This window comes from Polyodon spathula, chromosome 1 (assembly GCF_017654505.1).
Source record: "Polyodon spathula isolate WHYD16114869_AA chromosome 1, ASM1765450v1, whole genome shotgun sequence".
Lineage (NCBI taxonomy): Eukaryota > Metazoa > Chordata > Actinopteri > Acipenseriformes > Polyodontidae > Polyodon > Polyodon spathula.
The window spans coordinates 3,177,865-3,190,038 of NC_054534.1; the positions used below are offsets into that span (position 1 = coordinate 3,177,865).

Below are 12,174 nucleotides of genomic sequence, written 5' to 3' on the forward strand. Positions count from 1 at the left end.
TGTAATTGATTATTTCAATTGAAATAAAGGCTTGTAAACGAAACGGAAGAATGTTTCCCCGTTTTCTAAGAATATGTACACTTCAGCACAGTGATGCTATCACAAAAGCAAACTAAGCCTTTTTAATGAATTATCTGAGCTCTCTAAAGGAAAATACTAAACAAAGTATATTTTAGGTAGATGGGTAGAAATATATGAAAGATAAATACAGTTTGAGAAACTGTACAAGAAAGATGGGGATTAAAGAGATGCATCTTCCAATGACAAATTGACAATTGCCGTCCCTCGTTGTGTTGTGCCTCTGATAGGCAGTTGTCAATCCAGCACCAGAGCGTCTGTACAAATCAGTTGTGTTGCGTCTGGTTTGCTATTTTATACATCTGTTCTGAGATCCCATTCTAGAATTCATAACATACCACTAAAACTAAACTGCTTTACAATGCAAATAGAAAAACTGCACCAGACATCAAATACGTTTATTTATTTATTTATTTTTTAACGTGCCGACTTTTGTTTTACCTCAACTATTCAGTCAAATTAGTAGCCGTTTTAACCCCATTCTAAACACCAAGCTGCTCCCTCCTCTTAGAAGTGAGTTGGAACCACTGATAGTTTTAAGCGCAGCTGTATCAAGTTTAAAAAATTGCTTACATTTTTAGTTAATACTGCTTTAGGGCTACTACCGCAAGGGCTACATTCTCCAAGTGAGTCTCTGAACCACTGTAGAAAAGAGCCGGAGCAGTTTGCACAAGCAGTTCTAGAAATTTGAACCTGCTCTCAGCGACAGGGTTAGAATTCGTGGTGACGGTGCATCACACGATGCTGTCCGCGACGCTCTGTCTATCTTATTTCAATCCACTGTGCAAGTTTTGTTATCTGCGACACCAAGAACAAAAGCTATGGTCTCATAAAAGAAACTGCTTGCTACACCATTTTTTTGTCAAATACAAACCAGAGTTTTATTGAAATATTTAAAGGAAACATGTTTTAATAGTGGTCTGTTTCTCAGTTAGCATTTTATCTCATCAAGGTCACTGACCAGATGCTTCTATCGCAGCTTCCAATGTGGACGCAGCGCCCTCTATGGCCTGGATGACTATTGTCAGGTGCTTCTTGACCTGCTCCCAGTCGCTGTTTAACCTGCTTTTGTCTGCCTTTGCAAAGGCATCGGCCAGGCCAGGGAAAGTGGCCACACCCGAAGACCGGGAGGTCCAGATCACATGTCTGCAAAGAACCATGCAAACGAAAGTGAACAAACACACAAATATATGTACTGTAGAACAAGCTCCTGTGCTGTTGCTCACATGACTGGTTATTGCATCATCCCTGCTATTTTGTGTGTTGGTAACTTATAAAAACTGCATCTCTCTGTTTTTAAATCTGCTTTTAGTCTTAATAGATAACGTACTGTCAAAAAAAATTAGTGTGTTACAAGGAACAGTCCCAAAAATGTTAAATTATTGTTATTTTTTATAGGTTAGAAAGTCTTTAGCTCACATGTTACCACTTTGGTGCCATATCCGTTACACAGAGCCATTGCATTGCCATTGTACAGAACACTGTTTACCAACCACACAAGAAGACCACTTGGCCCAACAATGCTCATCCGGTTCCTAGCAGCTCGTGGGAGATCATTAGCATAGGATGCCCAGACAGTGTTATCTGGAAGCAGTGTAAAGCTGGTGCTACAGTCTGACCCTCGCGAGCCAGCCCTGGTCTTTATTCCAGGCAGGTCTTAGTTTAGTTCACTGCCTCTTTGCAGGTTCAATGAGTAAAGCACGTGCCACATTACCGATAGTGGTATTTGTCTGGGAAGGCCATGGGGTCAAGGAAAGCCCTGTCCAGGAACATCAGCTGGTCATTAATCTGGCGAATCTTCAGAGGACTGGGAGGGCAAAGAGAAAACAGATTTACAAACTGACGACATCAGCTCTGGCCCACACCTGCCAGCTGTCGAAAAATGCCACAAAACCCACAAAAGTTTCACAGACCTTGATTAGCACTAAACCACAAGTAACATTAGCATTAGATAAGAGAATCCAAATTAGGCCTAATTGGGAAACCACACAATGTTTTTCAGACTGCTTGAATTCACTGACCAAAAGAAATAATTATTTGAGCAAATTAAAGTAGTTTTTTTTTTCTCTCAACATTTCTTTTTAAGTAATTTTATAATATGGGCTACCAGTGCTTCATCCAATATTGTCTTTGTTATTCTTGTGTAACCAAGCTGAACCTTGTCTTTTTGTCCATAAAAAAATGACAGCATATACCCAATGTATGGCCAACAGGTTTCACTGTTGCTCTGTTTAAAGGTGAAGCCTTCTATGGCACTAGAATCTTATATTGTCTTCTATGGCACTAGAATCTTATATTGTCTTCTATGGCACTAGAATCTTATATTGTCTTCTATGGCACTAGAATCTTATATTGTCTTCTATGGCAGTAGAATCTCATAATACTAAAACGGAACAGTAATTTGATAACAATACTCTAAAGGAAAAGTCTTGAAATCCAATCAAATTAACTTTTTGTCAGCTATGGAAATGTACATGTTATAAACAGGCAAAATATTTTACGAACACATTATCAATGATTTAAAAACTATTCTTGCTCCATTTATCACGTGAATTTCACATTTTCTAAGATTTGCTTACGGAGACTTCAGGAATATTTTACCTGTCCAATCCGAATCCAGGACTTGCATGAATGCATAAATCAAAAGTACACACAATAATCATGTAAAAATCACATTTAAAGCCCTCACGTTTCTTTGGCCATGTCCAAGTTGTGGATTTGTTGGTTCAGAAAGGAGGTGGCTTCATGGAACCTTTTTACAGCTGCGCTTAATGGTTCTGAAGAAAAGAAGATGAGGTTATATCATTAAGCAGCCTGGAAATGAAAGCTATAGCTAATGAAAGCAGCAGAGGACAGCTGCTTAAGGAACAATATGTATCTCAGAAGTGGCTTGGAAAGTAGAGATATGGCTGCAATGATAGAACAGTTTCGATAAATGTCATACACAACAGTCTCAACTCCTATTCATTACAGCCAAACTAGAACCAAGCAACTAAGCAATATAACTGACGGTCTTTTAGTCTCTCTCTCTCTTGAGTTTTCTCTTTTGGTAACATTAGCACTAGACCTGTCTTCATTGAAGAGTGGAGGAAACACCGTGCCAGTAACCCACAGCCTCCCTTACCCAGTGAGATGCCTGCGACGTTCATCTTGTCTCTGAAGTTCTCTGCGGCAGTGTTGTAGTACTGCTCTACCGCCTCAGCGTAGTCGCTGGTGTTGAATGGGATAACCAGGCTGTCTGCCAGCCGCAGCAGCACATTGCCAGCGGTGCGCGCCACGGTCTGGTGACTCGTGAAACCTGGTGAGCGCAATCAAACACAGCGGATCGGAATTACACTTGAGGTAAAGCCAAAACCTCACTCAGACACTGCAGAAGAGGTTTGAGTGATTTAGGCGTGGTTTTGATCAAGCTCTACCCTACCGAGATTTTACAGCGCCACAGAATCCACCTGGGTTGCATCAACCACCTACACAGTTTGATATCCTGGAATTATCCCTAAAAGTAGGCGATTGACGCAATTCAGGTGATTTCACAGTGCTGTAAAATGCTCTAATATTCCTGGGGTGCTAATCCCAGGGGGGTGTACATTGATCAGACCAACTGCAGTTGCTCTTAATGCTAGTTGTAATCCAGGGGGGGTCCTGGATAAGACTAAATGCTATTCACAACTAAAATAAAAAAAAGTAATTCAAAACATTTTATTTTACAGTAATACTGGAGATTATAAACATGAAAATAGCCATAGTTTATTTTAAATACAGAGTCATAGTAATTGAAATGTGAAGTCTTTCGCATACCTGGGTCTATGTACTTGGAAGTGTAGTCGAAGGTGTCATAGGCAGTGTGATAGGCAGGATAGATTCGGGCTTTGGTTTTACTCTACAAGGGGAAAGAAATCCTATATTTTAATATTAAACAATATTGAGAACTGCTCGTTCACCCATAGAGGATCACGGTTCTGAGTATTATTATTATTATTATTATTATTATTATTATTATTATTATTATTATACTGCTTTCCAGTAAAACTCTGGATATATTTAGACATAAAATAATGTATTTAATTATACACAGACACAGGAAACTTGGGGTAAAATCCTATTTTATCATATTATTACATTTTTAATATACTTCAATTTTTTTTTTTTTAAATACATATTTACATGTTTTTACAAAAATAATTGTGATGTAAGAAAACATCCTTGATTTTAAAAAAGCTTCTCTTTAACTCCCAACCTGTTAAAGCATGCATGTGAAATGCAACGACAGCCCAGAAGAGCAGTGGAGGTGAGTGCATTACCCTGTCGTAGGTGTAGGCAATGTCCATGGAGGTGATTCCCAGGTAGTGCATGAAGGGAGCGTAGTCACTGCCAGCCCCAGTCAAATATCCAAGACTGGAGAATAGAGAAGCAATGCAAAACTGCGTCAGTGAAGCTCAGACACAGCAGCTCATCAATGCTGCAACCTGCCAGTCTGTCTGTTTAAGACCTGTCTGGTGCACCTGCTTAAAAACGCACCTCACAGTACAAATGTAAAACATGTTTCATTGTTCAGATTTATTGCAGCCATACAGAAGTGTCTTAAAGGTGCTACACTGCAGCCAATAAACCAATTCAATACATTGAAACACTTGTTCTATCAAAGGTATTTACGATGACAATGATATCCTGCACAATACAAGGTTATAGAAAACTTGCACTTAGGCCATTTCACCTGGAGAGTGAAACTGTCCCCACCCTTTACTGCTATTAACCAACCAGCTTCCTTCCCCTGATGACTGACAAGCTTTCCAGCCAGTGCCATGCTTTGGTTGGTTGCTCACCTGGGAATGACCCCATAGCTGGGGCTGCTGCGATTGGAATACCGGATCCAGTTGTCATAAACGGAGGTGGTCTGGGAACCAGGAGTCTTCACCTGGAGTAAGACAATATAGGAATTGTTTAATTAGCTCCACCCTTTGTACCTGTACACACAAGAGCAGTTGAACAGTCATGGTTGCCATCTGTCCCTGGCAGAGCTAAAGACGGCTCCTCAGCCTGCCCTGTAACCGTCCAGCACATCTGCTTCTCCCTGCTGCTGCTGCTACCTGCTTGGCTGCTGTGAAGATGACACTCTGGGCTGCGGGGGATCCTTGGCCTCTCAGAGTGGCGTTTGCTGCGGGAGGGAAGCAAAGAGATTAATATGAACCAGGACACAACAACCAGGACCACTAAAAACATGACAAACACAGGGTTCAAATACTCTGGCTCCGTATTATGAGGCGAAACTGGCACATACGCCTGTCTTCTCTATCTCAGAACAGAACAGGAAATGGCATCACTAGTTGACTAGTTTAGTGTCCAAATGACAGAAATAGAAATATAGCATTTGCAGCATTGCATTCAAATCAAGTTTCTTACCAAAAACAGAGATATCCACATTGATATAGGCGATGGTCCTGTCCCTCAGCATGCTGTAGTATTCCTGCAGTGATACAGTATAGTCAAACTAGGAGCATTTAAAGTGAAGGTGCCGTACAAGAAGAGCTGAGAATCATTGCATCAGCACAACTGGATCATCAGGAGAGTTGGATTAAACATACAGTCTAAAATGGCTAAACGCAGTCAAACAAATGTCAGTTTTCCAACCAAAAGGCTGGAGTTTTGTTTATTGCTCAAATGAAAAACAAAAGGGCAGTTAATGAATTGTTACCTCAGCATATTCTGTTGAGCCGATCAAGCCAAACTCTTCTGCACCCCAGCTCCCAAAAATGATGGACCTGCGTGGCCTCCACTTCCCTGGTAAGAGACAGGGCCGTGTTGAAAGGTTAGCGCTACGTATGTCAGTCTCAGCACCAATGCACATCAATAAAGGGACCTGTTTTTGTTTCAGCCTCAGGCTTTTTCACATGAAAATATGGGGCATGTATATCAAAATATATATTTTCAAATGTGTAGCTAAATTAAAAAGAGGCACATTTTTCAAGGCTCTGGTTAGCCTTCGATTAAGAGAGTCCTGTACCTTCCTTCAGCATTTTCCCCAGGACCCGTGTGATCTCCAGCATGACCGCAGTGCCACTGCTCGGGTCGATGGCTCCGTGCACCCAGCTGTCTCTGTGATTGCCGTAGATAACGTACCGGTCTGAGGAAGAAGAGCCGTGTTTAAAAAAGCACTTTGATTCATTTCACCAGAATCGGTTCAGCTGCAGCTGTGGCCCAGTTTAACGTCACATTGCAGCTGTGCTCAGCGCAGTAGCTAAAATAACAATCACACCAGTTGCTTTTAGTCTGAGCAGCCGTGCAATATGTGGAGTGAGAATAAAGAGTATACTTGAATGTTTTTTTTTTGTATGTGTGGCTTGGTGAGGAGTCTTCTGTGTATAGCTTTTGTTTTAATCGTTATCACAGATTATTACATTGGCAGACATGCAGTACCTCACATTAATGAGTGCTTGTATGCATGTGCATGCATGTTGCGGGTGTGTGGTATGCACAGGCGTGCATGTTGTGTGTGTGGTATGCATGTGCATGCATGTTGTGTGTGTGGTATGCATGTGTGTGCATGTTGTGAGTGTGTGTGTGTGGTGTGTATAAAGGACCCCTGACCTGGCTCCACGCTCCCCCGAATCACCCCCATCACATTGGCCGAGTCTTTCATCTCTTCTTTGTTGTAAACATTCACTTGAACATCACTGCAGAAGAGCAATAATAACACCCCCATCACGGTTTTTTGGGAATCAATGCACATTATACAGAAGGCATAAAGGTATAGTAACAAGAACAGAGTCAATACATAAAGGTAAATTAACAAGAACAGTCAATATTCCTGTGTTGGATTGCCTTGCTCTGTATGATGCGTCTGCCTGCGTTAACCGAGATCGCTACAGTATATTAACATGAACAGACTCAATATATAAAGGTGTATTAATAATAACAGTAAATAGTTTTTTGTGAATATTGCACATTTTGGGAATGCTGTAGGTTCCATGATGTCATCAGAATTAGACACTACTGTGCATATTGAAACTCTGGAGGGGTAGAAATGTGGATGAGACAGGAAAGGGTACCTGTTTGCAAACGCACTGGTGCTGCTGAATCCAGGGCCCAGTTTGTATGTGCAGTTAAAGGATCCTTGCCACATTGCTGGGGCCTCTTCACCATCCAGTTTACTAAATCAAACAGCAACAGGGTTACTCATACTGAGCAATGTCTTCTAGTTACCAAACACCCTAGATGTGAAACCACTTTTAAATAGGCATGCCACTCATCTTCCTTACTATACGATCACATGTCTTTAAGTTAGTGCTTCATAGTGCAGATGGAGTCACTTGGAAGTCTCTCATTCGGCCCCAAACCAGTTAGGATACGCTGCCATCAGAACATTGAGGAACCCGTCCGTCAACCATACAGCTGGAGCTACTACTGTAGAGGTGTACTAACCAGATCAGAGCATAAGCATCTTCAAATCCGATTGGCTGAGTCGCGATAGGTGGTATTCCTGTGATGTCACTCTCTGGAATTCTGTATGTGTGTTCTGGAAAGCAAGAGATACGAGTCAGAGGGATGATGATGCCTCACTGCTTTTAGTCTGAGCAGCCATGCAATATCCTGCAGCATATCTCCATAGCCATTATATTTCTTCATAATCATTTGTGCTTCCTGTTAAGAGCCACGGTTACCTTTAGCAGCATAGTACGGGGTAAGCAGGTCTCCGAAGTAGCCATTGAAAGAGCCCCTCTCCGCCCCCGATGGGGGCAGGTACCAGGAGTGGGGGTAGGTCTCAGTAGCGTCTGACATCTTTCCATCGTTAATATCCGCGGGGTCTGTGTAAACGAGCACCCCAGCAACTCCGAACTTGGCTCCGTTTATCGCCTTCAGACACGCAACACACATGTTGAGATTATACTGTAGAGCCTGGAGGGTATTCTACTCTAGCTTGTCCATTTAACAGCACGTGACTGAGTGAGGTGTCCGCTGTCACATGCAAATTGTAAACATCTGTAAGTATTGTGTATATTAGTAGATCTGGGGCTTAAATGCGAGTTGTGAATAAATATAATTCTTTCTCTACTGACTCATTCATCTCGGAGAAGAGTTTGCCCTGCCCAATTCTTGACAGTATCACAGGTGTTTCTAAGCCCTAAACATGTGCACAGTATTCAGTCAGCACTTGGTACATCAGCGAGCTCAGGGCTGCGGCTTACCTTATCGGCTCGGCCAGCCCCGCCGTACCTCACGATCGCAATGGTACCGCTCAGATCAATGGTCTTGTTCAGGAATTCATAATCACTGACTTTCCCCTGGTTTGCATAAACAAGCTTTCCCTAAAAAATATACATATAAATCAATCAAGCATAGGAAAGCCGCACTCAATGCGCGGGGCAGACAGACACAACCAGGAATTATTGGTTTTACTTTAAATGATCATTTACAGCATAAGGAAGTTAATCTTTACTTCTCCTTCTCGTCTCTTATGAACCCCAGTTGTCAGGTCACCTTTGTCATATAATTTCATGATCATGATAACCTGAATAATACCCTTATCTACCCATATCTGATGGGGGGAGCAATACTTTTTGTTCCATCTCTGTTTTATAAAAGGAACTTGATCTCAGGAAACCAGGTTGGAATTATACTTACTCAACCTGCTGCTCCTGGATTAAGGTAAACATTGTGAAACTTGGCATTGACAACAACTCTTGTTTTTCTCTTTCTGTGATTTTGATGTAGTACTGAAGTAATAAATACCATTCTACATACAAACTGTCTGACCTTTGTTTCTCTGCTAAGCTTTTAAAAAAACAACAAAAATAAATAAATATACATATTTAAGAAAACTGTCTAAATCATGCAAATAATTCATTTCCAAGAAAAGGGTGCACACTACAATGGTCTTCAGTGAGAGTGGTTGGTGGTCTTAGCGAGGTGCTGTGTGATCAGTGCTGGACACACTCACCTTTGGGTGCCCTGCTGGTGCGTACGCAGCGTAGGGCTGCACCACCGCTGGGTCATTTTGATCGTCTGTGTAGGCCTTCTCTTTGAGCCTGCTGGTGTACTGGATTGTGTTGTTTGGCGAAACTTCAGAAACAAAAATAAACGTATCGGACTCTATACATCATTGATGTAACTGAGCGCTAGTCACTAAGCTTGAACTTATTTAAAGAATGTATTTATACAAAAAAACATTAACAAAATACCAACAATAAGGGTTATTCCAACAACATTTTCTCTTTTCATGGAAACAGATCTTGAACTTTTGAAACATTTGAACTTCAAAGATATTAAAAAATACTTTCAGTTGAAACGTTTCTTGAGTTTCATTCAATACTTACACTTCCCTTGAGAGAAGACGATGTAGGATCATGCAACACTGCACAATGGAAGCAGGTGAGATGAGGGTCTTATGATCTCTTACCTACTGTGAAGCTGTTTGGCGTGTTCTTATCAGGGAAGGACAGGAACACCTTGTAGGTCTGTCTCCATGCGTCATCCAGCCCAGTGTTGGGGTCCTTCCATCGATCCAGCATGAACTTCACCAGCTTCTCATCCCCAGGAGTGGTGGCCATGTGGGGCTCCGACGCCAGAGTCCTGGGAGGGGGGGGGTTTACCAGGTGTTAAAGAGGGTCGTTCAGCATGTTCACCTCTGGAGACCAAACATACAGCGGTCCCTTTGTGGTGTCTTATCATAGTATTTCATTGCATTTATAAAAAGACAGGGGAAGAAGCTGGTATTATTTATTTATTTATTTATTTCTTCCTTCCTTAGCAGGCACCCTTATCCAAGGCCACTTACAATTGTTGCAAAATATCACAGTACTGGTTATCACATTATATCACATTACAGAATATCATAATACAGATAAGAGCAGATATGAAGTATGGGAGAACTACTAGCTAGAGAGAAGCAGAGTGTAAGCAACAGGGATTATCAGTAGTTTAAGAAGCCTTTATTCTTACTGCAATCATATGAATATATACATTATTTATACAAAAACGAATATATAGTACATGATCAGGGATGGAAATTAGACTCCCAAAAGATCTTGCACAATGCAATGACTGATCGTGTGAAATCAGTCCTGGTAGCCCACTGAGCCCATATGGAAAGAAAATACTTTTTCAATATATTGAAAACATATATATTGTCATGCTATATATTTTAAATGTATGAACTACACAGACTATATATTAAAATATGTATTTTCTTTCCATTTTGAGTTTTCCAGTTTGCTTGCCCAGCCTGTGCAGCTGAAAGTGTTTACCTACTTCAGGTTCTGCTCAATGTTCTTGTTGTCCACCTCCTTGATGAACTGCTCAATCAGGGACTCGTCCACATCCCGGGACATCTCTTTCACCCATGTTGGAGATGAGTCCTGCGATATCCCAAAATGCCCCACGAGGATGCCCACAGTCAGGATCGCTGCCCCCAAAACTCCAAACAGCAGGATCTTCTTCAACATTGTGCTCCGGATCTCCCCCCAACTCACAGACTGAACCAGCAGGTGCTACAATCACTGCAAAGCACCAGTGCGGGCTTTATGAATGCCATAAACATCGCCTGATAGGGACCTTGCAGGACACGCACCTGATTAGAGTTTACTCATTAGCCAGCCTCAGAAGATACAACATGCTGACATGTTTTTTCAACAGCTGAACTTCAGGTTAATAATGATATACATACAGCTCCAGGATTACAGTGCTCAATAAAGCTATTAGTATTTCTTAAATACCAGCAAAAAAGTATTACTTTAGCTGGCCTGTACATGCTTATCCAGAACAACGCTCCCCCTTGAGGCGTTCTCAGTTCCCCTGGTTACAGCAGATAGGATGAAGTAGGGGTAGTTGTGATCACGACACTTCAGGAAAGAAAAATGTTTATGTTTGTGAAAAATCATTATAAAAATGTTAAACAAGAATATGCGTTGTTACATATGTTTTCGAATGGTCATATGCTAATTATACATGTAATATATTTTAAAATTAGCCAGACTCCACTTATAAGCCCGTTTGAATTTTCTGAACAAGGCACTGTTCTCCACGATAAATGAGTAATGGCATGAGCCAAGGCACTTAGCAACTACATCTATGATAATACATTGAGCATCATATAAAACTTGCACAGTTAAAGAATGATGATGTTTGCATTCCTTGAATCTGGGGATAATGCAACATGTGTACAATCTGTTACACCTAGCACATTTGGGAATCTAGTCCACTGATAATATTTGTGTTTGGTTCTATTGTGTTCCACATCCCCAATTTGAAATAGTATATACCCTTGCCCTACGGAAAAGTGCATCTGTTTTCATCTGTTCCATTGTCCATAGGTCTTGCCAGCTGATCTTGCATTGTTTCACACTCTCCCATCTCATCCATTCTCCCTGCTTGGCCTGGGAAACTGCCTTTACACACCTGATCCTCTCCTCCTGCTTTTGCACCTCGTTCACTACCAGCTTCCTCCGTTGTGCCGGGGTTGCCTTGTACCATGTAAGAGGAGCTGAACTGAGACCAAGACCTTCTTTTCCATGCTGAACTTGCCCCATAATATCTCTGATTCGAAGGACAGCCTTAGCATCTTCCACGGCTTTCTTTGCCATCCATTTTCTTCCAGTTTTCAACACAGGTGTTGCCTCCCTTATGCATTTGTCACGTGAATCTACTAATGTCATTTCCAGTCGGACTTTGGCGCACTTAAACTCCTCGGTTAGAGCAGAGATTGGTAGCTGCAGTATTCCTTTACCATAAAGTCCCACTGCTGAAGCAGCGTGGAACTCCCAGCCATTTCCTTAATTATGAACTGATTAAAGCTTCCAGCTTCTCAACTGTTGTCAAGGAAACCTCATACACAGTCTGTGGACACAGCAGTCTTGTCAGTAGACCAAACTGAAAGCACCAGTTTGAGTTTGCCCGATAAAGCGCTACTGTCTATGATCTTCAACCCTTCCACTGCTTGTTATCTAAATTCTCCCACACAAACTGTGTCTTTTAGATCCTAGTCATACCATCTCCCTAGACTTTTCACTGGCTTCTCGGACACTGTTGGTATTGCCTCGCCATTAATGTAGAACCTTTTATCTACTACTTTACCTTTAATTATAGAGATGCTCTGGTAGGCTT

The 12,174-nt window shown here is 41.5% G+C and overlaps 1 protein-coding gene across 2 annotated transcripts; it reads right to left on the reverse strand.

Moving 5' to 3' along the window:
- Positions 1-178: 178 nt before the first annotated feature.
- LOC121312646 (aminopeptidase NAALADL1-like) lies at positions 179-11,276 on the reverse strand. Of its 2 annotated transcripts, none has more exons than XM_041244361.1 (19): positions 10,324-11,276; positions 9,473-9,645; positions 9,014-9,135; positions 8,262-8,381; positions 7,737-7,929; positions 7,498-7,591; positions 7,125-7,226; positions 6,664-6,749; positions 6,080-6,199; positions 5,771-5,856; positions 5,479-5,542; positions 5,166-5,233; positions 4,902-4,993; positions 4,380-4,473; positions 3,877-3,958; positions 3,203-3,376; positions 2,768-2,855; positions 1,793-1,885; positions 179-1,224 (listed from the first exon to the last, which is right to left on the reverse strand). In XM_041244361.1, exons 1-19 carry the CDS (start codon positions 10,515-10,517, stop codon positions 1,032-1,034), a joined length of 2,238 nt encoding a protein of 745 aa, XP_041100295.1. In that variant the 5' UTR covers positions 10,518-11,276; the 3' UTR covers positions 179-1,031. The 2 variants fall into 2 exon arrangements, with proteins under 2 accessions (XP_041100295.1, XP_041100307.1); XM_041244373.1 differs by having other exon boundaries at positions 10,320-10,390.
- Between the last annotated feature and the right edge of the window lie 898 nt (positions 11,277-12,174).